General features: G+C 41.6%; 2 protein-coding genes across 5 annotated transcripts in view; both read left to right on the forward strand.

Annotated features, from left to right (window-relative positions):
- The window catches only part of LOC121363024 (phosphatidylinositol-binding clathrin assembly protein-like), a 28,998-nt gene extending 19,856 nt beyond the window's left edge, over positions 1–9,142 (forward strand). For 2 of the 3 annotated variants that reach the window (XM_041485029.1, XM_041485027.1), the window contains 7 exons: positions 76–186; positions 861–977; positions 1,095–1,125; positions 1,572–1,692; positions 3,739–3,795; positions 4,120–4,227; positions 4,788–9,142. In XM_041485029.1, coding sequence (XP_041340963.1) covers positions 76–186; positions 861–977; positions 1,095–1,125; positions 1,572–1,692; positions 3,739–3,795; positions 4,120–4,227; positions 4,788–4,802 — 560 coding nt within the window. In that variant the 3' untranslated portion in view covers positions 4,803–9,142. The remainder of the gene's footprint in view (positions 1–75; positions 187–860; positions 978–1,094; positions 1,126–1,571; positions 1,693–3,738; positions 3,796–4,119; positions 4,228–4,787) is intronic. The other variant, XM_041485028.1, reaches the window with a different exon arrangement.
- Positions 9,143–10,030: 888 nt separating this feature from the next.
- On the forward strand, positions 10,031–19,501 carry VBP1 (VHL binding protein 1). 2 transcript variants are annotated; one of them, XM_041485237.1, is made up of 6 exons: positions 10,031–10,143; positions 14,178–14,302; positions 14,898–14,964; positions 15,426–15,524; positions 17,237–17,375; positions 18,339–19,501. In XM_041485237.1, exons 1-6 carry the CDS (start codon positions 10,060–10,062, stop codon positions 18,407–18,409), a joined length of 585 nt encoding a protein of 194 aa, XP_041341171.1. In that variant the 5' UTR covers positions 10,031–10,059; the 3' UTR covers positions 18,410–19,501. The 2 variants fall into 2 exon arrangements, with proteins under 2 accessions (XP_041341171.1, XP_041341172.1); XM_041485238.1 differs by having other exon boundaries at positions 17,237–17,428; positions 18,307–18,393.
- Positions 19,502–19,536: the final 35 nt, after the last annotated feature.

Below are 19,536 nucleotides of genomic sequence, written 5' to 3' on the forward strand. Positions count from 1 at the left end.
TTAAAACTTTCTGGTTTCACTAGAATGAGTGATACTACTTCATGGGTGTATTTCATTGCTCAACTTTTTTTTCAGGTTTTCCTCTTCCTTCAGCTTCTCCGAGTACCACCTCTTCAACAATTAATGTGGACTTTGATGCTGTTTTTGGGGGGAAATCTACAGCACCAGAGTACAGGACTGCAAGTGGTAAAACCTGCCTTAAAACTAATTTATACCCTACAGGCAAAAACTGCTTAACAATTTAGCATAATTACTATTGCAGTTGGAAATTTAATAACTTAATATATTTGCAAGATGATTATGGTCTGATAAGAGGAAATCACTTCAGTTGTTAGTCATTTACTTTAAAATTAGCTTTGACTGATTTCATTCTCTGTGTAATAACTATTTCCTCTCTCTCTGGGGGAACACTCTTTGAATGTGGCCCACTGGATTCTCCTAATGGGTAAGCTCGTGTTCATTTGTCTTCTGTGCTTGCTCTTGATACATGGTGATGATTCCCTCTGATTCCATTCAGAGGCACAGCTCTTGCAGAAGTACAGAACTGGTTGTGTGTATTTTTTGAAGAATACCTGAGTTAGTCTTTCTCTTCTGTATAGCCAAGTATTGTAAAATGCAGTTAAATATTCTTTTAGATTAGTACATACAATATAGTATTCCATGAAAAATAAGAAGTTAAACTCTGCTTCTGTCAAAGTCTTAAATACTTCCATCATGTTGAACCTTCACATATAAATACTCAAATTAGTGCTCTATAAAGAAAATACCTCCCTGGCCTATAGATGTCATTTATTAAATGTAATGTAACCATTTTGTTAACAGTTGCTTTTATTTTCTTTGTTTAGGTTTTAACTTTCTAGATGATGTATTGCAACCCACAGTACCACCACAAAGTCAAAGAGCCACTGTAGCCAGCCAGCAAAGTGGAAAAATTTTAGCAAATGATCTTGATTCTTCACTTGCAAATCTAGTAGGAAGTAAGTGTGAAGCTTTTAAAATTTACTTTCCCATTTTTTACTAAATGCAAAATAAGCTTTTTTTCCCGCCTAAATTAAAATGCTTAAGGATTTTGTCGGCTTCTTTTCCCCCCACAGATCTTGGCTTTGGAGGAACTCCATCCAAAAAGTAAGTGCATGTATGTGCTTAGAATATTCTCACGTGACTATTTGCAAGTCTCTGGCACTAACATGACCAGGATCTCATCTCGTGAAGCAATCCAAAATAACTGAGAAGTGCATTGGAACAGTGTCAGTCACCATAACGCAGCCAACCTTAACTTGTAAAGCAAGTCACTTTAATTAGTTTTGCAATTGCTGTATTTTTATGAAACACTAAAAGTTACATCAAACTCCAGTTAATCATTATATGCACAGGGCAGTACTGATAGTTCACTTCTGATACAAACAGAAGTCCCAGACTTCACACTTACTGGAGAAGAGATACAGAAGTAATTACTGAAATTCTGAATTTCAGCTGTGTGCATGCATTAAGGGATGTTTGGGTTTCCTGTTATGTTGTTTTACTCTAGCTGTTGCCTCTCCATGAAAACTAACACGATTGCTTCATTTTAGATCAGATATGCAGTGGTCTCAGCCTACAGAGAAAAAACTTACTGGCGGAACAAACTGGCAAGCAAAAACAAGCACATCAACCACGTGGACCCCGACTCCCTTACCCACTATTCCACACATGGTAATTTCCGTACTGTGAAATCACACTTCATTCTAGCAAATGCTGCTTCTCTGCTTGTGTTAATTTATAAAGAACAGCAAGCATTTGATACAAGACTGGGGGTAGCAGGGAATGCTTACAGGATCATAGGACCTTACTGAATGAGGTAGAGATTTTAGCATGCTTTATTTCCCCTCACTGAAAAACTTGTCCATTAAGGGCTTACATCTCAAGTGAAAGGCAGATTAACTGTCTCAGTTCATAAATTCTTTTGGGATTGAAACAAATTATCCCAGTCCAGAAAATTCCTGATGTGCATGTTTGAGATGCTCCCACTCCCCCTCACATGCAAATGTGCACACAAAAATTCACCTTTAAGAATCCAGAGAATGTGTTTTAAAGGCAAAACTGCTGTTCCTTCCAGTCTTTGCTCCTTTTTCAGTTTTATCATGAAACACTGCTGCAACCCTTGCAAGGCACCTTAATAATGAGGTCAAACAGCACTTTGGACTTCTGATAATGCTCAACAGCAACTTCATATTTTTAACACAGTACAAAATGTTACGTTTATCTTTTATAGTTATTTTAAATGAAGACTTCTCATTTCTAGGAGGGGTATGTGTAGGCAACTGACTTTTCTATGATTTTAAAGAGATTTTTCAACTGTTGTGTTCATAATATATTCATAGAAATATGAATCACTTCTAAAATATAGCTCTTAGAGGGAAGTAGATGTTCATCTCAGTTACGTAGACAACTAGGATAATTACCACATTTGCTGTGAATTTTGGACTGCTGTCTGACTTAATTTTGCAGTAAGCATAGTTTTGCCTCTAATGCCTCTTTTCCTTGTCTTACGACTGTGCTCATTCAGAATTAAAGAAGTTGAATGCAGTATTAAATCTAGTATTGAACTCAAAAATGAGACTAAAAAATTTGATGAGAGGGTACAGTTGTACTGCACTTTTATGTGAGAGTTTTTGAGACCATACCATCTCTTTACCTCCTCTAGGTGCTCTACAGTGTGTTGTTAGAATGCATTTCTGGAACATAGAGGGTACCTTAGTACCCGTTGATCACTGTGAATTTCAAGTTACATTTTTATTTCATGTGTTCATCAGGTCTAAGCATTTGACTGTTTTATGCCAGGTATCTGGTCATGCATTTTCCTGGAACTCCCAACAATTACTGATGTGAAGATCTAGCTCAGCTATGAGCCTCTTTAAAATGTGTTCCCCAGAACTGCAAAGGTCTCAGTGTCCTGGCTGGCCTCTGGCCCTCAGAGCTAACCCTCCAATTCATGTACCCTGCATCCTATCCCATAGCCAAGTGTTTCATCCAGCACCTGGGACTCAGTGTAATTAGCACAGCTTAACGAAGCATGGCCTTAGGAATCACATGCATTGCCATGCCTGTGAACATAACCTTATAAAAGGTTTAAAATGCTCTTCATTTTTCTTTTGTCATACTGTGGTATGTGCTGACATCAAATGTTAGTATGTGGGCACCATCAACCTGACTCAACATCTGTTGCTATTCAGTTCTTAAGCCAAATGGTCACTGGCTTTCTTGGCTTTTTTTTTCTATGCCCTGCTCTAATAACGGGAGGAAGAAGGAGCCTTGCATGCCATGTCCTCTAAAAGCTTCTCACACATGTGCTTGTGCAAGCAATGTACTCAAATCTGGCTAGGTGTAGTAAAATTTCTAATTTTGCTCTAAGTTTTACTAGTGGTAACTTTCTAAGCTTATTAACTTATATAACTGTCCTTGCTCTTTTTCTCACACTTTAATAGTTTTAATAAATGAGCATAGTTAAAAAGTGTTATGGTACTGGATTTGAATCCATCCCTTAGTTAGAATTTCCAGCATGAATACCTATTAAATAATTTTCTATCTTATCCTTTTGCTATGCCAGAATGGAGTACACTATCCTGCATATGTAAGTCAATTTCTTGTAACTATATTGGTTATTTTTAGTACTGAAAAATATGTGGTTTTCAAAGTTCTGTATATCTATTATTAAGTATGCATGAGTTTCTCTAAAATTTAAAATTTTCTTGTTTAAAGGTACCTGCTCCTATCACATACCCATTGACCACACCTCAAGTGCCTGTATATGGAATGGTAAGAAGCTTGATTTATTTTGTACTCCTGAAAACTGAGTTTTCTCTACCAGTGGGTTTCATGTAGTAAATTATGATGTTCAAACCATCCTGCAAATTAAATGTATTGGCAGTAGTATGTGAAATATGGTATGTTGGTCACACTGCATTGAAAGAGATGACTCTGAGGTTGATATAGCAGTGGTTTTTAAAAGCTTTGACTTTATTCTGTGTCTGTGTCTATATGTTTCTTTTCTACTATACTTCAAATACAGAAAGATGTATCTTGTGAAAGTAGTTTGAATTTTATATATTTGTTTTTGTGGGATTTTTGTTTTTCTCACAGGTACCTCCTCAGGTTGGAGCTGCTCCTTTGATGGCACCCCAGTCAATGATGTACACACAGCCTGGTCTAAGGCCAACAAACCCTTTTGCACCTGTTTCTGAAACTCAGGTGAACAGTGCTCTTTAATCTTGTTTTCATTGAAACTTCAGCCTTGGCAAACACAACCAAATGCTTCATGAAAGGCTGCAGTGTATTTCTGCATGGGAAAGTGAGTGGTTCCTCAGTCGAGGGCAGCAGCTTTTGCTGGTGAGGAGGCAAATTCAGATGATGGAATTGCAGGAAGCAAGGAAGAAAGTAAAAATGTAATTTTTACTTCTCCCTGTTTCAATATTAAGTGAACAGAAGTGGTGAAGGCATGTAGGTTTTAGTCTCCCTATGACATTAGTTGGATACTTGGTTTAGTCATGCTGACCAGATCAGTGTTGGAAGCTTCTTCAAGGATCAGGGATGTGGGAGGGAAAAAGGCATGGACAAGAGATCATTCAAGCTGGAGAAACTGTACTCTTGTCATCCAAATACACAGGTCTTAATATTCTTTGGGATTGTTTAAAGTGCCAAAGCCTATAGTCTTAAAAAGTAACAAAGCAGCCAAATAGATTCTTTATTCTAAAACACTGGGAAAGCATTTGTTATGTAACTGGCATTAATACATAATCTTTGTTTCACAGATACAGTTTATGTAGAACCACCAAAGCAACAAGATGTGAGAACAACCAAATACTGGTAAAAAAAACGAAAAGACTGAATTTCAATCTTTCCATGATGTATTCCTGAACAGGGCAACTGTTTATTCCCTGTATAATACAATATTATTTTGAACTGCAATGCTTTAGAGATTCTTGTTTATAACAGTCACTGCAGTGTGAAGTCATGTTTGTTTCCTGATTTTTTTTTCTAACTGCTCAGCAGAAAACTATTTTTATTGAGGTTGACTCAGAAGGTGCAAGCTGGATTACCATGTTCAAAATCAAGAAGGTTACATGATTGCTCTACAACCTTACTCATCAGTGGATTACCTTAGGAATTGACTAAGAATGTCAAAGTTATTTATTTTATTCATAAATTCTGTGGCTGCTGTAACCAAGACACAACACGAAATCAAATTGAGCAATAAAATTTTTATGTGCTCTAATAAATACTCAGAGCAATGCTTGCATTATCATAAGGCAAACATTGTGTGAAATCAGACAGCTTTTTCACATTAGAATAACTCATAGTAATTTGCAAACTTTATAATGTGAGTTTGAAATGCTGTGAATCAACAAGACACATTTTACACAGACATAGTAAAAATAATAAATTGCTCCATTGGTATGTCAGTATTACAGGGCTAAGTAAAAAGAGCCAGCAGCTGCAAGGCTCCAGGTCTGTGATGGAGATGGGGAAATGAGTGTGTTCCAGAACAGCTCAAGCAGCTCCAACAGGTGCCAGCAGCTACACCTGCATAGGTGCCTGCCCTGCCGGTGGCACCTCCCAAGGGGCTCAGGGAAGAGCAGCCTGGGGAGCCAGGCTCTGTCAGTGCCCCAAGCACAGCACACAGGAGCACTCTGAGAGCCTCGTGATAACTGCAGTGGAGGCAAGAGAGCCAACTCTCCTTTCTGAAGTCCATTAGGTCAAAAGACTCAAACCTTGCAATCGTGCTGACACTCGTGAACTGGCAACTATTTTGAAATTATCCAGCTGTAGAGAATAGCTTGTGCTTCTTTTTTGAAATAAGAACCTAGTTGTAAACCATATAAAAATAATTATTTTTAAATGTGTAAATACATGTAAACTTTTAGATAGTTGTTTCTTTGATGCTGCAGTAATCTTTTTCTTCTGTAGTAATTTCAAGGTAAAAAATTAAGAAATCCGGACTCTTTTTGAAAGGAAAATCTTTAAAAACAACTAATTTATGGAGTATTTCTGTTCACAGTGGGTCGGATGTGTACAGACTTCTGGAACATATTTTGTACTTAAGAATCTTCCTCCAGAACTGAAATTGGCTATGAAAATGCCTTATCTTGCATTTCTCACTGTCTGATAAAGAGTGATAGCATTAAAAAAACCCCAGTAGTTATAATTAAGTAGATAGAAGTGGGAACAACCTTTCCTCCAGAAGTTTTGTGGCAAAATGCAATGAAAAGCTCTGCTGTAAAATTACTTCCAATAATGATTAATATTAAAGCTGAGTTTTCTATTGTTACAATAGACCTCCAGCATAGTATGTCTTATTATCTTTTGGGAGAGTCTGTAATTGCAGAAATATCTCTCACTCTCACCATAAGTGCAGATAGGCCTGAAAATCTTGTCAAACTCTCCTGTAGAGAACTTCTAAATTAAGCACATTCCTCAGAGTGAGAACAACAACCCTTCTGTTTTTCCAAATGTTTAATTCTGTCCAAAGAGTGCAAAAGTAGTATTTCCTAACCCTATGGTAAATATTTTGCCCAATGAATCAATACAAAAGAAACAAAATAGAACTCCTCTCCCCAACCCTTGAAATCTGTAACTGCTCGTTTCCTGGAAAATGAAACCTTGCAGAAATTTAAAACTCAGTGTTCCTTGATGTATATTGATTTTGAAAGAATTTGGACCCAGTATATGGTAGTTTAATGTTCAAGTTTGTATTACAAAGGGCTTCAAGCTTTAATCCACCTTTATTGGGTTGAACAATTGTACACTTTTAAGCCAATGAGTTCTTCAGTGCCTATAGTTGCCCTCCACATGCTGAGGGAATAGATGCCATTTCAAATGGGTCGTTGTGTTGAGAGGACTGTTTATTTAAGAAATAGTGAATTCCATAGATTCATTCAGCAGTCAAAAGTCTTGTGTTCAAATTAGATCAGTCCATGTAGTTATAAATGTCTGGGCATTAATGGCAGAAGTGAGAGTGCTACAAGCAGGCAGTTCCTAGCACTGTAAGCTGTTAGGTCTCTTTCTTACACTGAGTTGTATAAGTAATAACACATTATTTTAATAAAATATGCAAATAAATGCCTGGCAAGCAGTATATATTTGTTATAACTTTATTGCAGAGCATTCTGAATATCTGGAATATACCTGGCTCAGAAGTGGATTTAGTACTGGATAATAGCTTGCACTACATCTGATTTGCTCTGGATCTTTTAAATGGTTCTTTTGGTCTGCTTTCTTGTAGCAAAGCTGTCTGATACCAACTTTTTAGTATTAAAAAAGGAGAAACAGCCACAAAGTATGTTTTAAGAACTTTATAACCTACCTTCTTTTGTTGCTTTGAAACACAGCTTACAGCTTGATCCTTGTGAAGCAAAGATCTCTTTGTACCTTCTCTCTGCACACAAGTGCACAGGACTGGGTTTTGCCCAACTCTTCCTTGTGCATGTATTGGAACACAAAATGGCAGAGTATGTGTTTAAATAACACATGAGAAGTGAAAGCCAAGGACTTATAAAAGCCTTGACAGCATCCTGGCTCTTCTCCACAAAAAAAAAACAAAACACCACTTTGAACACCAAGGTGATTCTTGAGGGTGACTGTACCAGCCTGCAGAAACTGCGAACAGTAGTTGTGGTGAGCGAAGAGAGATGTATATAAATGTGATTTTCCTTCCAACTCATTGGATCAGAATCATGTTCTGAATACTTCAGGAAGCTGATAACTAAGATCTCTCCATGTTTGTCTGAACAAGGAGGAAGAGTTTGATTTGTGCTGTACACTTTGCATTATTGTACTTTAGTGGGTCACTTGAGCCTCACTGTTGGGACTTGGGGCTGCTACTGGCAGGCTATCGTGGGACATGCCATAGGATGACTTCTGTGGGACTTTGGAAAGTTGGATTGTGTGAGGCCTCTTGGACTTGAACATGTACCTCTCTAAATAACTGGGGTTTTCTAATGTTCTCTAGATATAGTTTGACTTTGCCTCCAAGAAGTTACTGATTTTTTTTAAATGAATTTTGGACATGTGTACTAGAAAAATCTGTTCTGTGCACATAGTGATGGAATATTTGTAGGTAAAATAACAACTGGACTTTCATTTAATTAAAAAAAAAAAAACAAACAAAACCAACAGCAAAAACCACACACACAAATGTAACAACAACAAAACTTCTGACTACAAGATTGAATACAGGGTGTATCTATCCCCAGCTGGATATTTTGATGTGTGGCAGGGATGGGGGGGTTACAATTAGAATAATATGCACTGTGGATCGGTGCTTAATTTGTACATAAAAAGGAAAACTTTGTTTGGGGTAGTTTGTATTGTAAGGATAACATCTAAAGGCACTGTATCAGTCATTTATTTCCATTGAAAAGATTATATTTTTGAGCAATGGAAACTGTACATGTTATCATTTATACATTACTGATAGCTAGGACTCTAGAAAACCTGTTGCTATGACTCTGAAGGTGTATCTGACTTTCATTGATCTGTACATTGCTGCATCACTACTTCATGCAGATTCTCATGATCATTTATTGGAAGATACTGTAGTAACTGGTACAGTTACAACAGGAATTGTAACGTCAAATCTTTCAGTATATCTCAGATGTGTATCCTGGTGATTAAGCTTAATCCTTTACCAAATGTTTGGCTGGAATCTCATCTTGGAGCAATGACAAAATAGGTGCTGGAACAGATTTCCCTCACCTCAACCCACACTTTATTTATTTAATAGGTCTTGTTTTGTATGTTATGTTTTCCCCCATAACAGGTTTGTGCCTTTTATTGGATATTTATTTAAAAGGAGCTATGATAATTTAGGTTGCTTTTTTCAGATGTATTCTTGTACAGCTGTTCCTTTCTGTGAGTTCCTTCATTTTATAAGAATACAGAATGTGTGGAAAATATACTAGCCACAAACTGGAAAAAAATCTAAGGATTTATGTTCTATGAATTTTTTAAAAAATAAGCCTAAGCACAAGACTGGTTGTGTTGATATTTTAATTGTGGAACTTCACAATTTGCTAATATGCAAATTGTTCATTTTTTAAAAAACTGCTCATATCCACATATTTGATGAAACAAGTTTTGGAAAAAAAATAAACTTTGGCATATGCAAGGTGTGTGTATGTGATCATTTTTTGTGTTCTCAGGCTTAAGGCTTTCTATAATGCCTATAAGCCATGGCTGAATTAGGGTTTTTAATTGGCTGATTCCACCTCTGTGTTTACACTGGAGAAGAGAAGGGAGACTGAGCCTTGGCTGAGTTTGCCTAGAGCTGGATTCATTCCCCAGCCATCATCATTCCAGCACTGTGGAGAGCCTGGGACAGGACAAGGACACGGGGGTGCTACAGCTGCTCCTTCTTTTGACATCAGAAAACTCTATTTTTAACAGTTGTATCTTTGTTTCTTTAGGTTTCAGAGATCTATTTTCAGTTGTGAGCTTGGACTACTCACTAGTTCATTCGTATTGTCTCGGTCTCAGGGCCGAGGCCCCGGGGCTCGGCCTGGCGCTGCCGCAGCGGCCCCGGCGCGGCGGATTCAGTGAGCCGGCTGCGAGGGCACGGCGTGTGGACACAGGGCAGGCACTATCGGTGATCCCTGAGCAATATTTACTGCAAACTGTTAAAGGCATTGCTCCTGTTTGCTCTGTTGGGCCTGTCATCTGCGCTGTGGGAGAGGCAGAGCAGCTGCGTTTAGAAACAAGGGCGCTTCCTCCGCAGGCAGAAGCAGGGGCTGGGATAGGCGGCATCTCCTTCCCGGGACACGGCAGGCAAGGCACTCACAGTTCCGACCCCCCAGGCAGCCCCCGCTGCAGGAGCCTTCCCTTTCTCATAGAGCAGCCTTCCCCTTTCTGCCGGAGCCTTCCCTGTCCCAGCGGAGCCGCCCCTTCCTGCCCCGCCTCCTCATCCTCACGGGCCAATGGGCGGTGCCCGGGGCTGCCACCGCCCCGCCCAGCCCGCCTTGCGCCCCGCGCGGCGCTGACGTGATGACGCCTTCGGGCGCACGCCGCGCATGCACCGTCCGTTCCCAAATGGCGGCGGCCGGAGGCAGCGAGGCGGCGGCAGCGGCGGGCGGGAAGCGCGGCCCGCTCGGCATCCCTGAGGCGGCGTTCGTGGTGAGCGGGGCTGGGCAGCCCTGAGGCGCTGTTCCTGGGGACTGGGGCTGGGCATCCCCGAGGCGGCGTTCTGGGGAGCGGGCCCGAGGAGTGGGGGCTGTGCTCGGCCAGCCGGGCCCGGCCCCCGTGAGGCGGCACCGCGGCGGGCGGGCGGTACCCGGGGGTGAGGATGGCCGAGGCCCTTCACGGCCTCAGCCCTGGGCCTTCTCCCGGGTGAGTTGCCCTGTTTCGGTGCCGAGCTGGCGCGTTACCGTAGCAGAAGCTCGGGTGCCCGCGTTAAGCAGTGCCGCGTTACGGCTCTGCCCGACTCGGCAGCGAGCAGCGTGCTGGCAGAGCCCGCCCGGCGCACACCGGGCGGGGCCCGCCTCGCCGCTCCTGCTCCGCGGATAACGTGCCGTGCTCCAGGCATCTGTCCGTGCATCTTCGTCTCTTAATCCAGTTTTACACTGCTGAGAAGATTCACTTTTCAGAAGCGCCGATGTGTTCTTGAAAACCAGCAGATGTGTATCTTCTGGAAAACAGGCCGAACTTGTTTATCCAGCTTTAAAAACTGATGTTCCGAGGGTTTGATGATTCTGTTGAGGGGTTGAAAAGCAGGAGTCAGTGATTTATGCGGTGGCATAATTCCACCATCATCTGTTGTCCCCTTTCAGCTGTGAGCTCAATCTTGGTACACAGTCTTGATTGCTGTTTTATTTCCTTTGATCAATAGCTATTGATCCCAGTGGCTATACCTACCTGCCTTGGGGATCTTGGGAAGTGTTGGATGTCTGCCCCATCTGATACAACTGCTTTTGTAGAGATAAATGTGTTTGACTTGCGTTTTGCTGTTTCTAGATGTAGTGCTTGTACTGCTGATGTGTCTTGTCTGGGCATAGGACCTGACCAGACAGGTACAGTGCATTTACTTCCAGTGATCCAGTTCCTCTTTTTCCTTTAAGGTTTTTAAACAATAATTAGGATGTGGCATATCCTTACTGGGCTGGAAAACCATTGCTTCTTCCAGCTAACTTCCTTCCATGCCTCACGAGAGACCAGCAAAGATCAAAGTGAAGGGGAAGGGTTGTGTCTTCAGCTGCCCTGTGAGACCTCACTGATCCTGAGAGAGCAGAACTTGTGGTCTCTGCTGACTCTGCAGTGCAGGTGGCCACACTGGCAGGAAGCAGGACCTAAACAGCCTCAGCAAACACTTTAAGTGCATCTGTCACATCCCTCACTCCATGCTGGTGGCTGCCTTTGCAGCTGTTGTGTTTGGTTCCACTTAGTTTCCTTTCAGTGCCTGTGTCTGAAGTATCTTGTGTGCTGTGTCACGTGGCTCCAAGAGTACTGGGGCTGTGCCTTAGCCCTTTGCTTCTCTTCAGTTCTTCAGAACTTTGTGGATCTTCATAATCTCTGGATCTGAACATCTTGGAAGTTTCCTAATTCTCAGTTTTGAGAGGTGCTCTGATCAAGTACAGGTGTGCCTGCAGAAGAGCTCCTCGATGGTGATCATAGAGTACTTGGATGTAGATGTTAGAACGGACTTTGTTTTATTCAAAATAAGCCTGCATTGAGAAGCTGTAATGGTATTCTGCTCTGCAGAGTGAAATACTACTATCTTGAGGGGAGGTTTTACTAGAGCTTTTTTTATTTCAGAAAATACATTTCTATTTCAAAAACATCTAAAGACTTGCATTTCCCCCCACCACCTGCTGCATGGGCAGTCTTACTGTGAATCTTGTCTTCAGAGATGTTTCCTGTGAGTGTCTTGGTTCAGTAGAGGCTCCTCACACAATTTATGGCTCATGTCTTCTCTGAGGCAGTTGTTCTGTACTCTCCTGTCCCTCTCCAAGTTTCCAGTGATGTTAAGCACTCAGAGCAGCTAGTGTTAAGACACAGAGTTTTGCTGGATAACAAACTCTCAGAACAGAAGTTTCAGCTGTGGTGGTTTTGAGCTGTTGCTCAGACATTTCCAAATGAAATACCTTCTTTGTTCTGCCTTCTTCAGCAGGTGTGAGGATGCAGCTCTGCAGATACGTGTCTCTTGTCATGTTCTGTGCACATGCCCCCAGGTGATGAAGCTCTCTGCAGAGTGAGTGCCTGCAGCTCTTTATTTGGGTCATCACTCAGAAGAGAACCGTAGGGACACGTGGGAATGCTCTGTCCTGCTGCACTTCAGGGTTTCTACAGAGCATTCCTGTGGCTTGGCTTGAAGTTTGCAAAATGGTGCTTTGCCAGTAAATTCTCTTCCTAAAAAAGACACAGAGGAGTTTTGGCAGGTCCTTGCAGAACCTGTAAGTGTTGTAAGAATTCTGCAGTGGAGGTGCTGTGGAATACACCACAAAGTGAGGATCCTAATGGCTTTGGCAGCCTCAGAGCTGTTCTGGTCAAGCTTAAAGAAGTGACTGTGCCTCAGCCTTGCAGATGGGGAGGTGGGACAAGAGCCTGACCAGCAGGCTTGGAAGCCCCAGCTGGAAAACCCTGGGGGTAAATCTGAGCTCACCTTGAACTGGGACATTATGGAGTGGGTGGAGATCACGAGTATATAGGAGGCCTGGATTTACTTCTGGAATCACTTCTCAGCATCTTTGTTTCAGGAGGATGTGGACTGTGTCCTGTCCCTGTGCACAGACAGATGGGAGCTGAGGCAGAGCTGGGTGCCAGGCAGGGTGTGGGGGGAGCTGCTGCCCACCTGCTTTTGCTCTCTGCCCTGGGTGGTTTAAACAAGCAGAGCTGCTTCCACAAGAGGGAGTTTCATTGCACAGTATTCTCAGGCCTCACTTCAATGCTTTCCCAAACCTAATCCTTGTTTCCTTTGTTGAGGGCTTCTCTCTGGGAGCTTTATGCAGAAGCAGGAATGCTTCCCTGACTGTGAGGTAGCTCGAGGCATTTTTCAGGCAGTCTGAGGTGTGGTCTCTTGAGTTTGGATCTGCCACCTGGACAGTGCTGCCTGCTGCAGGTTGTGGAGTTTGTGTTCTGCTACAGATTTCCTTAATGATAAGGAAGGCAGGGACTTCTTACCAGATTCACTAATTTTCTAGTAAGTTTCTTTAGCCAAGAGAGTTAAGGCATCATAATGAGGGGGAGCAGCTCCATCTTTGATATCACTTTAGTAACATATTACAGTCTTTTTCTGGAATGGAAACCCCAAGTTCAAAAGGAGGAGCTGAAGAGGCCTGTGGTAGGGCTTGCATCAGATTTTACTGAGCTGTGGAGACAAGGGCAGAATTACCTCAGAGGGAGAGTGGTGTCATCTGGAATTTTGTGTGTACGTGGTCCAAGGCCAGAAACACGTGATTGGTCCCTGGCCTGATGTACCTTTCAGCAGCTGGGAACGTTGGCCCCCAGCAGCTGAGCTGCTTCCTGGGGTTCTGAAGGAGGCACATGCCAAGGTTGGCATCCTTGCCAACTCAGGCCTTTCTTCTCTGGCAGCTTTGCCTGCCAGTCCCATGGCTCTCACTGTCGGTTGATGGTAGGACTGGCCAGAGTTGTTCTCTAGAGGTTTCTGTGCCTTCCTTGCTAACTATAGAAGGAGCTTTTGAAACCAGGCTGTTCACTGCCATAGTGCCTGTCTGAGCAGATTCCTCAGTTTTCCCCCCTTTGCATCTTTCTCTGCCACAACATGCTTGATCAGGCTTTTTCCCTTCGTCAGTTTTATCCAAAATAGTTCATAATCTGGTTAGCCACAGAGAAGCATTATCCCTGCTTTACAGGTAGGAAACCCAGGTTTAGCCATGCTCTATAGATACCCACCCCTGTAAGGTGTCACTTGTTATCAGCCAGGACTGAAAGCACCACTAACCATGTACCCACAAATATGGTTATGAAGTAAACCTTGCACCTATCCCTTAGTTCCCTACAGAAAAAGCAGGGAGGGGGAAATGAAGAGATGACTCAGAAAATAAACAAAATGCTTTTGTACTCCACTCCAGAAAAAAAGTTTGTTTATATTTCAAACTCTCTAGATATGTAGCTGCAGTAAGATGATAGCATGTGTGTGTCTAGAATGTCCATAAAACTCTTCTAACACTGAGGGTTTCTTTCTCCCCTTAAAGGAAGATGTAGATTCTTTTATGAAACAGCCTGGAAATGAGACAGCAGATGTAGTTCTTAAGAAGTTGGATGAGCAGTATCAGAAGTATAAATTTCTGGAACTTAATCTTGCTCAAAAGAAAAGGAGGTAAGTTGTAATTTTTGCAGATTTGGGATATGTTTAGCACAGTTGTGTTTTTTTTTAAATGATAAGTCTAGTGGCCAGGAAGGCCGTGGGGATGCCCGTGCCTCTGCCAGGGCTGTTGGGAGAGCGATGCCCTCAGCTCTGGAGAGCTTTGGCTGGAGCAGTGCAGAGTCCTGTGGCTCTCACTGTCAGAATAGTCCATGAACCTCAGAAGAAACACACTTGTTTTGTTTTACCTGCTGTGGTTTCAACCTATGTCTCTGCTGAGGTTTCCTGTTCTCTGGGAGATTGCGAATATTTAGAATGTACCATTTTAATGAAAGGGGGTCTGTTACTGTTCCTGTGTGTTGTTCCCATGTGAAAGCTGAGTGGGTTGCTGTGCTTCCAAAGCCAGCCAGCCTTGGTGTTGTGAGGGGCAGGTGAAGCTGGAGCTGAGCTGCCTTTACATGCCATGTCTTTCAAACCTGCTTTTGTAAGCTGGAATAAGCTGTTAACAAGTTTTAAAATGGAGGGTGGACTGTATAATAAAACTGATCACTTGTTTAGGAAACTTTGTGTCTCTGTAAAATAATAAATTATGACTGTTGTTAATTCACAGGCTAAAAAGTCAGATTCCTGAAATTAAACAGACATTAGAAATTTTAAAACACATGCAGAAGAAAAAGGTAAATTATTTTGAATATCTAATGAGTATGAGAAAAGCTAACTACCTTTCCACCCTAACAGAACACATTGCAAGAAATGTTTTGGAGAGCACACTTAATATGCCTTTATAAATAACAGAATTATTTTTAAAGGTATGTAGTACTTTTTGAAAGCTAGTTCAAAAAAAGTTAATGTTTGTAATGCAAACTTCATTTTTAATAGTGTATAGATTGCAGCTAAGCTTTGACTTCATCTCCATTCTTTATAGAGATTTCTGTATTGTTTTTAAATATATATTTTAAAAATGCATTATTCTTGGAGCTCTAACTTTACCGTTGAAGTAAAGTTATGTAGAATTCCACACAAGTTTACACTGTATCAGTGGCAGAAAGCAGAAAAGTGTGCTCTTTATTCTAAGTTTTATGTCTTTAATATATTTCCAGTGAAAATAGCAATTGTAAGTTTTATCATTTGTCTTAAGGATTCCACACATCCAATGGAAACCAGATTTTTATTGGCAGATAATCTCTACTGCAAAGCTTCAGTTCCTCCTACAGATAAAGTTTGTTTGTGGTTGGGGGTAAGTAAAATGGAACTTTCTCTGAAACTCAATAACTTAAGGCTTGTGAAAGAGTTTTGGTTGCTGTCTCCCCTGGTTGTAGTGGGCATGATTCTGTTGATGGTGCATGGTGGTGCTGCACCATGGCAGCAGAGCACATCTAACCAGGCAACTTCAGTGTGTTAATGAAGACTTCTTGTTCCATTTTGTTTGGTTCTTGAACAGTAAGACTTCAGAGAATTGTCTTTTGGCTGGATTGTTCTTTCCAAAAACCTTGTTTGTGTTTCCCTTACCATTTCTGTCACTTTTTGGTTCAAATTAATGACCTTGCCTGGCATGGGAAAGTGCCCAGCAAAATAACTTAATTTGGCAAGTAGCTTGCCATATTCTCTATGTTCTTTGTATTCAGCATCTTGCTTTCCCTTTTCATGCACCTTTTTAGGGAAAGATTGGATTTCTGTTCTCACAGATATCTGCCAGCATTTAGAGTGGACTTTGCACTAAAGCCTGCTGGGATCAGCATTCACAACCCAGATTCCTAAGTACTTAAGCACTATCAGGTTGGAGTATTTTGTATTTAGAGGCTTCATTATATGTGGAGATTAACCTGCTGATGCTTATTTTGAGACTCTTAAATCATGGATGTTCCTAAATCCCAGTGTTGGCTGCCGAACAAAACCTCTTGGTTAGGACAGAAACACTGTTGACACATGAACCATCCAGACTGATTGGACAGTTGCTCCCAACCTTTCCCCCTTCTATCATAAAAAGAAAAAAAAATTCTGATACCTGTTGCTATTAGGAGACTTCATAAACACTGACTTTCATGGAACATCCCAGGTTTATTTTCTAACAGAACATCAGAGAAGGTTCGTCTTATTGACAGTTCACACTGAAAAGCTGTAATGAAATGCCACACACAATCAATTTTATTTAGGTGTTCTTGGCCTTCTGCCTTTCTCCTGCTTGTTGCCTACACTCTGTGTTGGGCTGTGTGTGTCACTGTTACTGGGGATCTCTCTCCTCCACTTGCTTTAAAGAACAGCTTATCCAGCTCTGGCAGCTCAGTGTAGCCTTCTGTGGGAACCTGCCAGTCACATACTGTGGCTTCATTCAGGGCTCAGTTCTTGAAAGGGACAAAGCTTCACTGGTGCATTTTCGCCTGATACTGCTCTTTTATCTCGTCCTGTGGTAGCTTCTTACTGAAACAACCATGTCTGGATTAAAAACCATCACCACAGCATCAGAGAGGACTTTTATACCTGTTGTATCACTAATACCTGTAGTAGCTCTTGTTACTGACAGTGCCAGCTGTTTGTCAGTGTTCCACACATTTCCACACAGAGGTTTATCTTGAATCCAACAAAAACTTTCTAGAGTTGTGTGGCACCTGAAAGGTGCTGCTGAGAAATGTAAGGTCTCTCACTTTTCAAATACAGTGAGGATGAGATGCTAATACATGAAAGGCTGAATGTGAGCCACAGGGGACCAAATCCTTCCTTGCTTAGCTATAGGAAGAGAACTTAAGTCACTAGGGAGATTTATTACTCAGTTACTGAAGGGGTGGAGGCCTCAAGTGGATTTGGACATTGCCTGTCCTGAATCTTGTCTTGGCCTGTCAGGACAGTATGGTGCTAATGGGATTAGTTTTGAACAGCAGCTTAAAATACACTTGGTAGGGCTTAGTCCTTACAATGCAAGAGTAAAAGCTTTTATGAATCTTTCTTTTTCAGGCCAATGTGATGCTTGAATATGATATTGATGAAGCTCAGGCTCTGTTAGAGAAGAATTTGTCAACAGCCACAAAAAACCTCGATCTTCTAGAGGAAGACCTGGATTTTCTCAGAGATCAGTTCACCACTACAGAAGTCAGTATCCTTTCCATTGACTGGGGGGGGGAGATGTATCTGAAAGCCAACATCCAGGTAACCAACTTTCTCTTGTGTATTTATCTTAGACTGGCTGCCTCAAAATTCTGTAGCACCTGTGAACTTTACTGTCCTAAAGTAAAGTACTGTCCACTACTGTCCTGCAGTGTAATGTAATATTGTGTTGGCAGGGCTAAGTTGGAGGTTGGTGTGTGAGAGGTAACAAAACTTGTACATATGTCCTCATGAGATCTAGTGCAGTGGTTGCTAAGCCAGACTGACTCCAGAGTGAGTTGGAAGGTTGGGTTGATGCCCAGGTGACCACCTTAAAGCACAGTGACCCTTCCTCTGGAGCATATGAACATTGTTCTTTGTTGTCCATCTTGGAGCCTTTGCAGCTGCCTCCAAGCAGCACAAGCCCTGCTGCAGCAAGCAAGGGATTGGCTTGGGCTGTGCTCAGTGTTTTTTAAATTTCTTTATACTGCCATGAACCATCTCCTGGGTGCATTGGGTTGATTTTTATACTTTCTAGTTAAAAACTATTTTAATGAGTGTAGCCTTTAACTGAAGCATTAGATTTGGTTTAATGAAGGCACAACTGCTTGTTCTTTCAAGTTGATACTTGAGCTGTCTTAGTGCAGCAGGAGTTTGGGATGCCTGAAAGAGGCAAATACAGCTGATACAGGCAGCTTGACTGAAATCAGCAAAGAGTTAGGCAAAACTAAAATTGTGTTTCTCTGAAATATCTTTTTGGAGGTTTTTTTAAGTAATGATCTAAATACTGCAGTTACCAGTGCTCCTGAGAGCTGAAGCTCTGCACCAAGTCAGCCCTTTCATGAAGTGGTTTCTGTACTGACTGTTGTAACTAAATGGCTAACTCTGTCACCTGCACTTTCTCCTTTTTTAAAAATCTTTTTTTTTCTCTTTTCTGCTAGCATGAGCTGTTTCCTTAATTCCACACCCTCAGATATGGCTAGAGTTTATAACTGGGACGTAAAGAGAAGAAACAAGCAAGACCCATCCAAAAACAAAGCATAGTTTTTCCAATTTTAAATGTGGTTTCAATTTCCAAGTATTTTTTATTTAAACACCCCCAAACCTCATTCAGGACTGAGTTACTTTCAGCATTTCAGTAAATGGTAAAATATATAAAAACTAATGGTGAGCACCATTTTATTTATTTGTAAACTCAAAATTTGGTTTCATGCATGCTTCATGAAATGATTTGAAAAGGCACCACACAGTCCAGCAAAGGATGTAGTATTTTGATCAAACCAGTCCATCATAAATAAATTTCTACCTGAAAGCCTGTCTGAAAAGCTGAGGGGCCTGTATGAAATGGAGCCTGACACGTTCACAGGCTAAGGCAGTGCAGGGTTTTTCTTTTTCATCTCTGTACAGCTGATGGAGTTAACTTTGACTTGGGCTGGGAAGATGTGCAGCTGTAATGTTCTAGGAAACAACAAAACTAGAGTGGAATCTTGGGGTTTGTGTCAGTCAGTCAATGGCAGCACCAGTCTGCAGGCATTCCTGGATATCCACTTTGGATAAACTTGTAGTAACTCTGGGTTAGCGAACTGCCTGTCACGGAGCTCTCAGCAGGTCACATGCAGCAGTTTGTGATTTGTGCTCAGAGCAGTGGGAAGGGAGTGAGCAGCACAGGGCATGTCAAGCCTGCAGGTGTCACCCCTTGTTCTCCATATGTGTGCCCACGTTGGTTATTTCGGGAACTCCCAGAGCCCACAGCCCGGGAGAGCCTCCCATTCCACCCCCTTGGCCCAGATGTCCAGTTCAAATGTCTGAACACAGCTTCCCAGCTGGAAACCTGTGTTAGATCAGGATGGCTGACTGCAACATGACCTCTGCTGGTACAGTTGGAGAAGTTTTTGGTCCTTACGAAGCCTTGCGAGATTGTTGCCTCTTACCTTTGCAGTTTATTTCTAAAATGAAATGCTCAGTGGTGATGTCAGTGGCTAATAATCACATTCTGTGACTGAGAGTACAGGTTTCACTGCAAAATAAATGCAAATGTTAACTGTTCAATCTTCATGTAAGAAACAATATACCTGTAAATTTTTTGTACTTTTATTTCATGATATTAAAATAGTAAAACTAAACAGTTGTGGCAAACAGCTGTTTTTGTGCATTTTTCTTTGTGTGAAAGT

The sequence above is a fragment of the Pyrgilauda ruficollis genome, unplaced genomic scaffold, assembly GCF_017590135.1.
Source record: "Pyrgilauda ruficollis isolate IOZ18807 unplaced genomic scaffold, ASM1759013v1 scaffold7, whole genome shotgun sequence".
Taxonomy (NCBI): domain Eukaryota; kingdom Metazoa; phylum Chordata; class Aves; order Passeriformes; family Passeridae; genus Pyrgilauda; species Pyrgilauda ruficollis.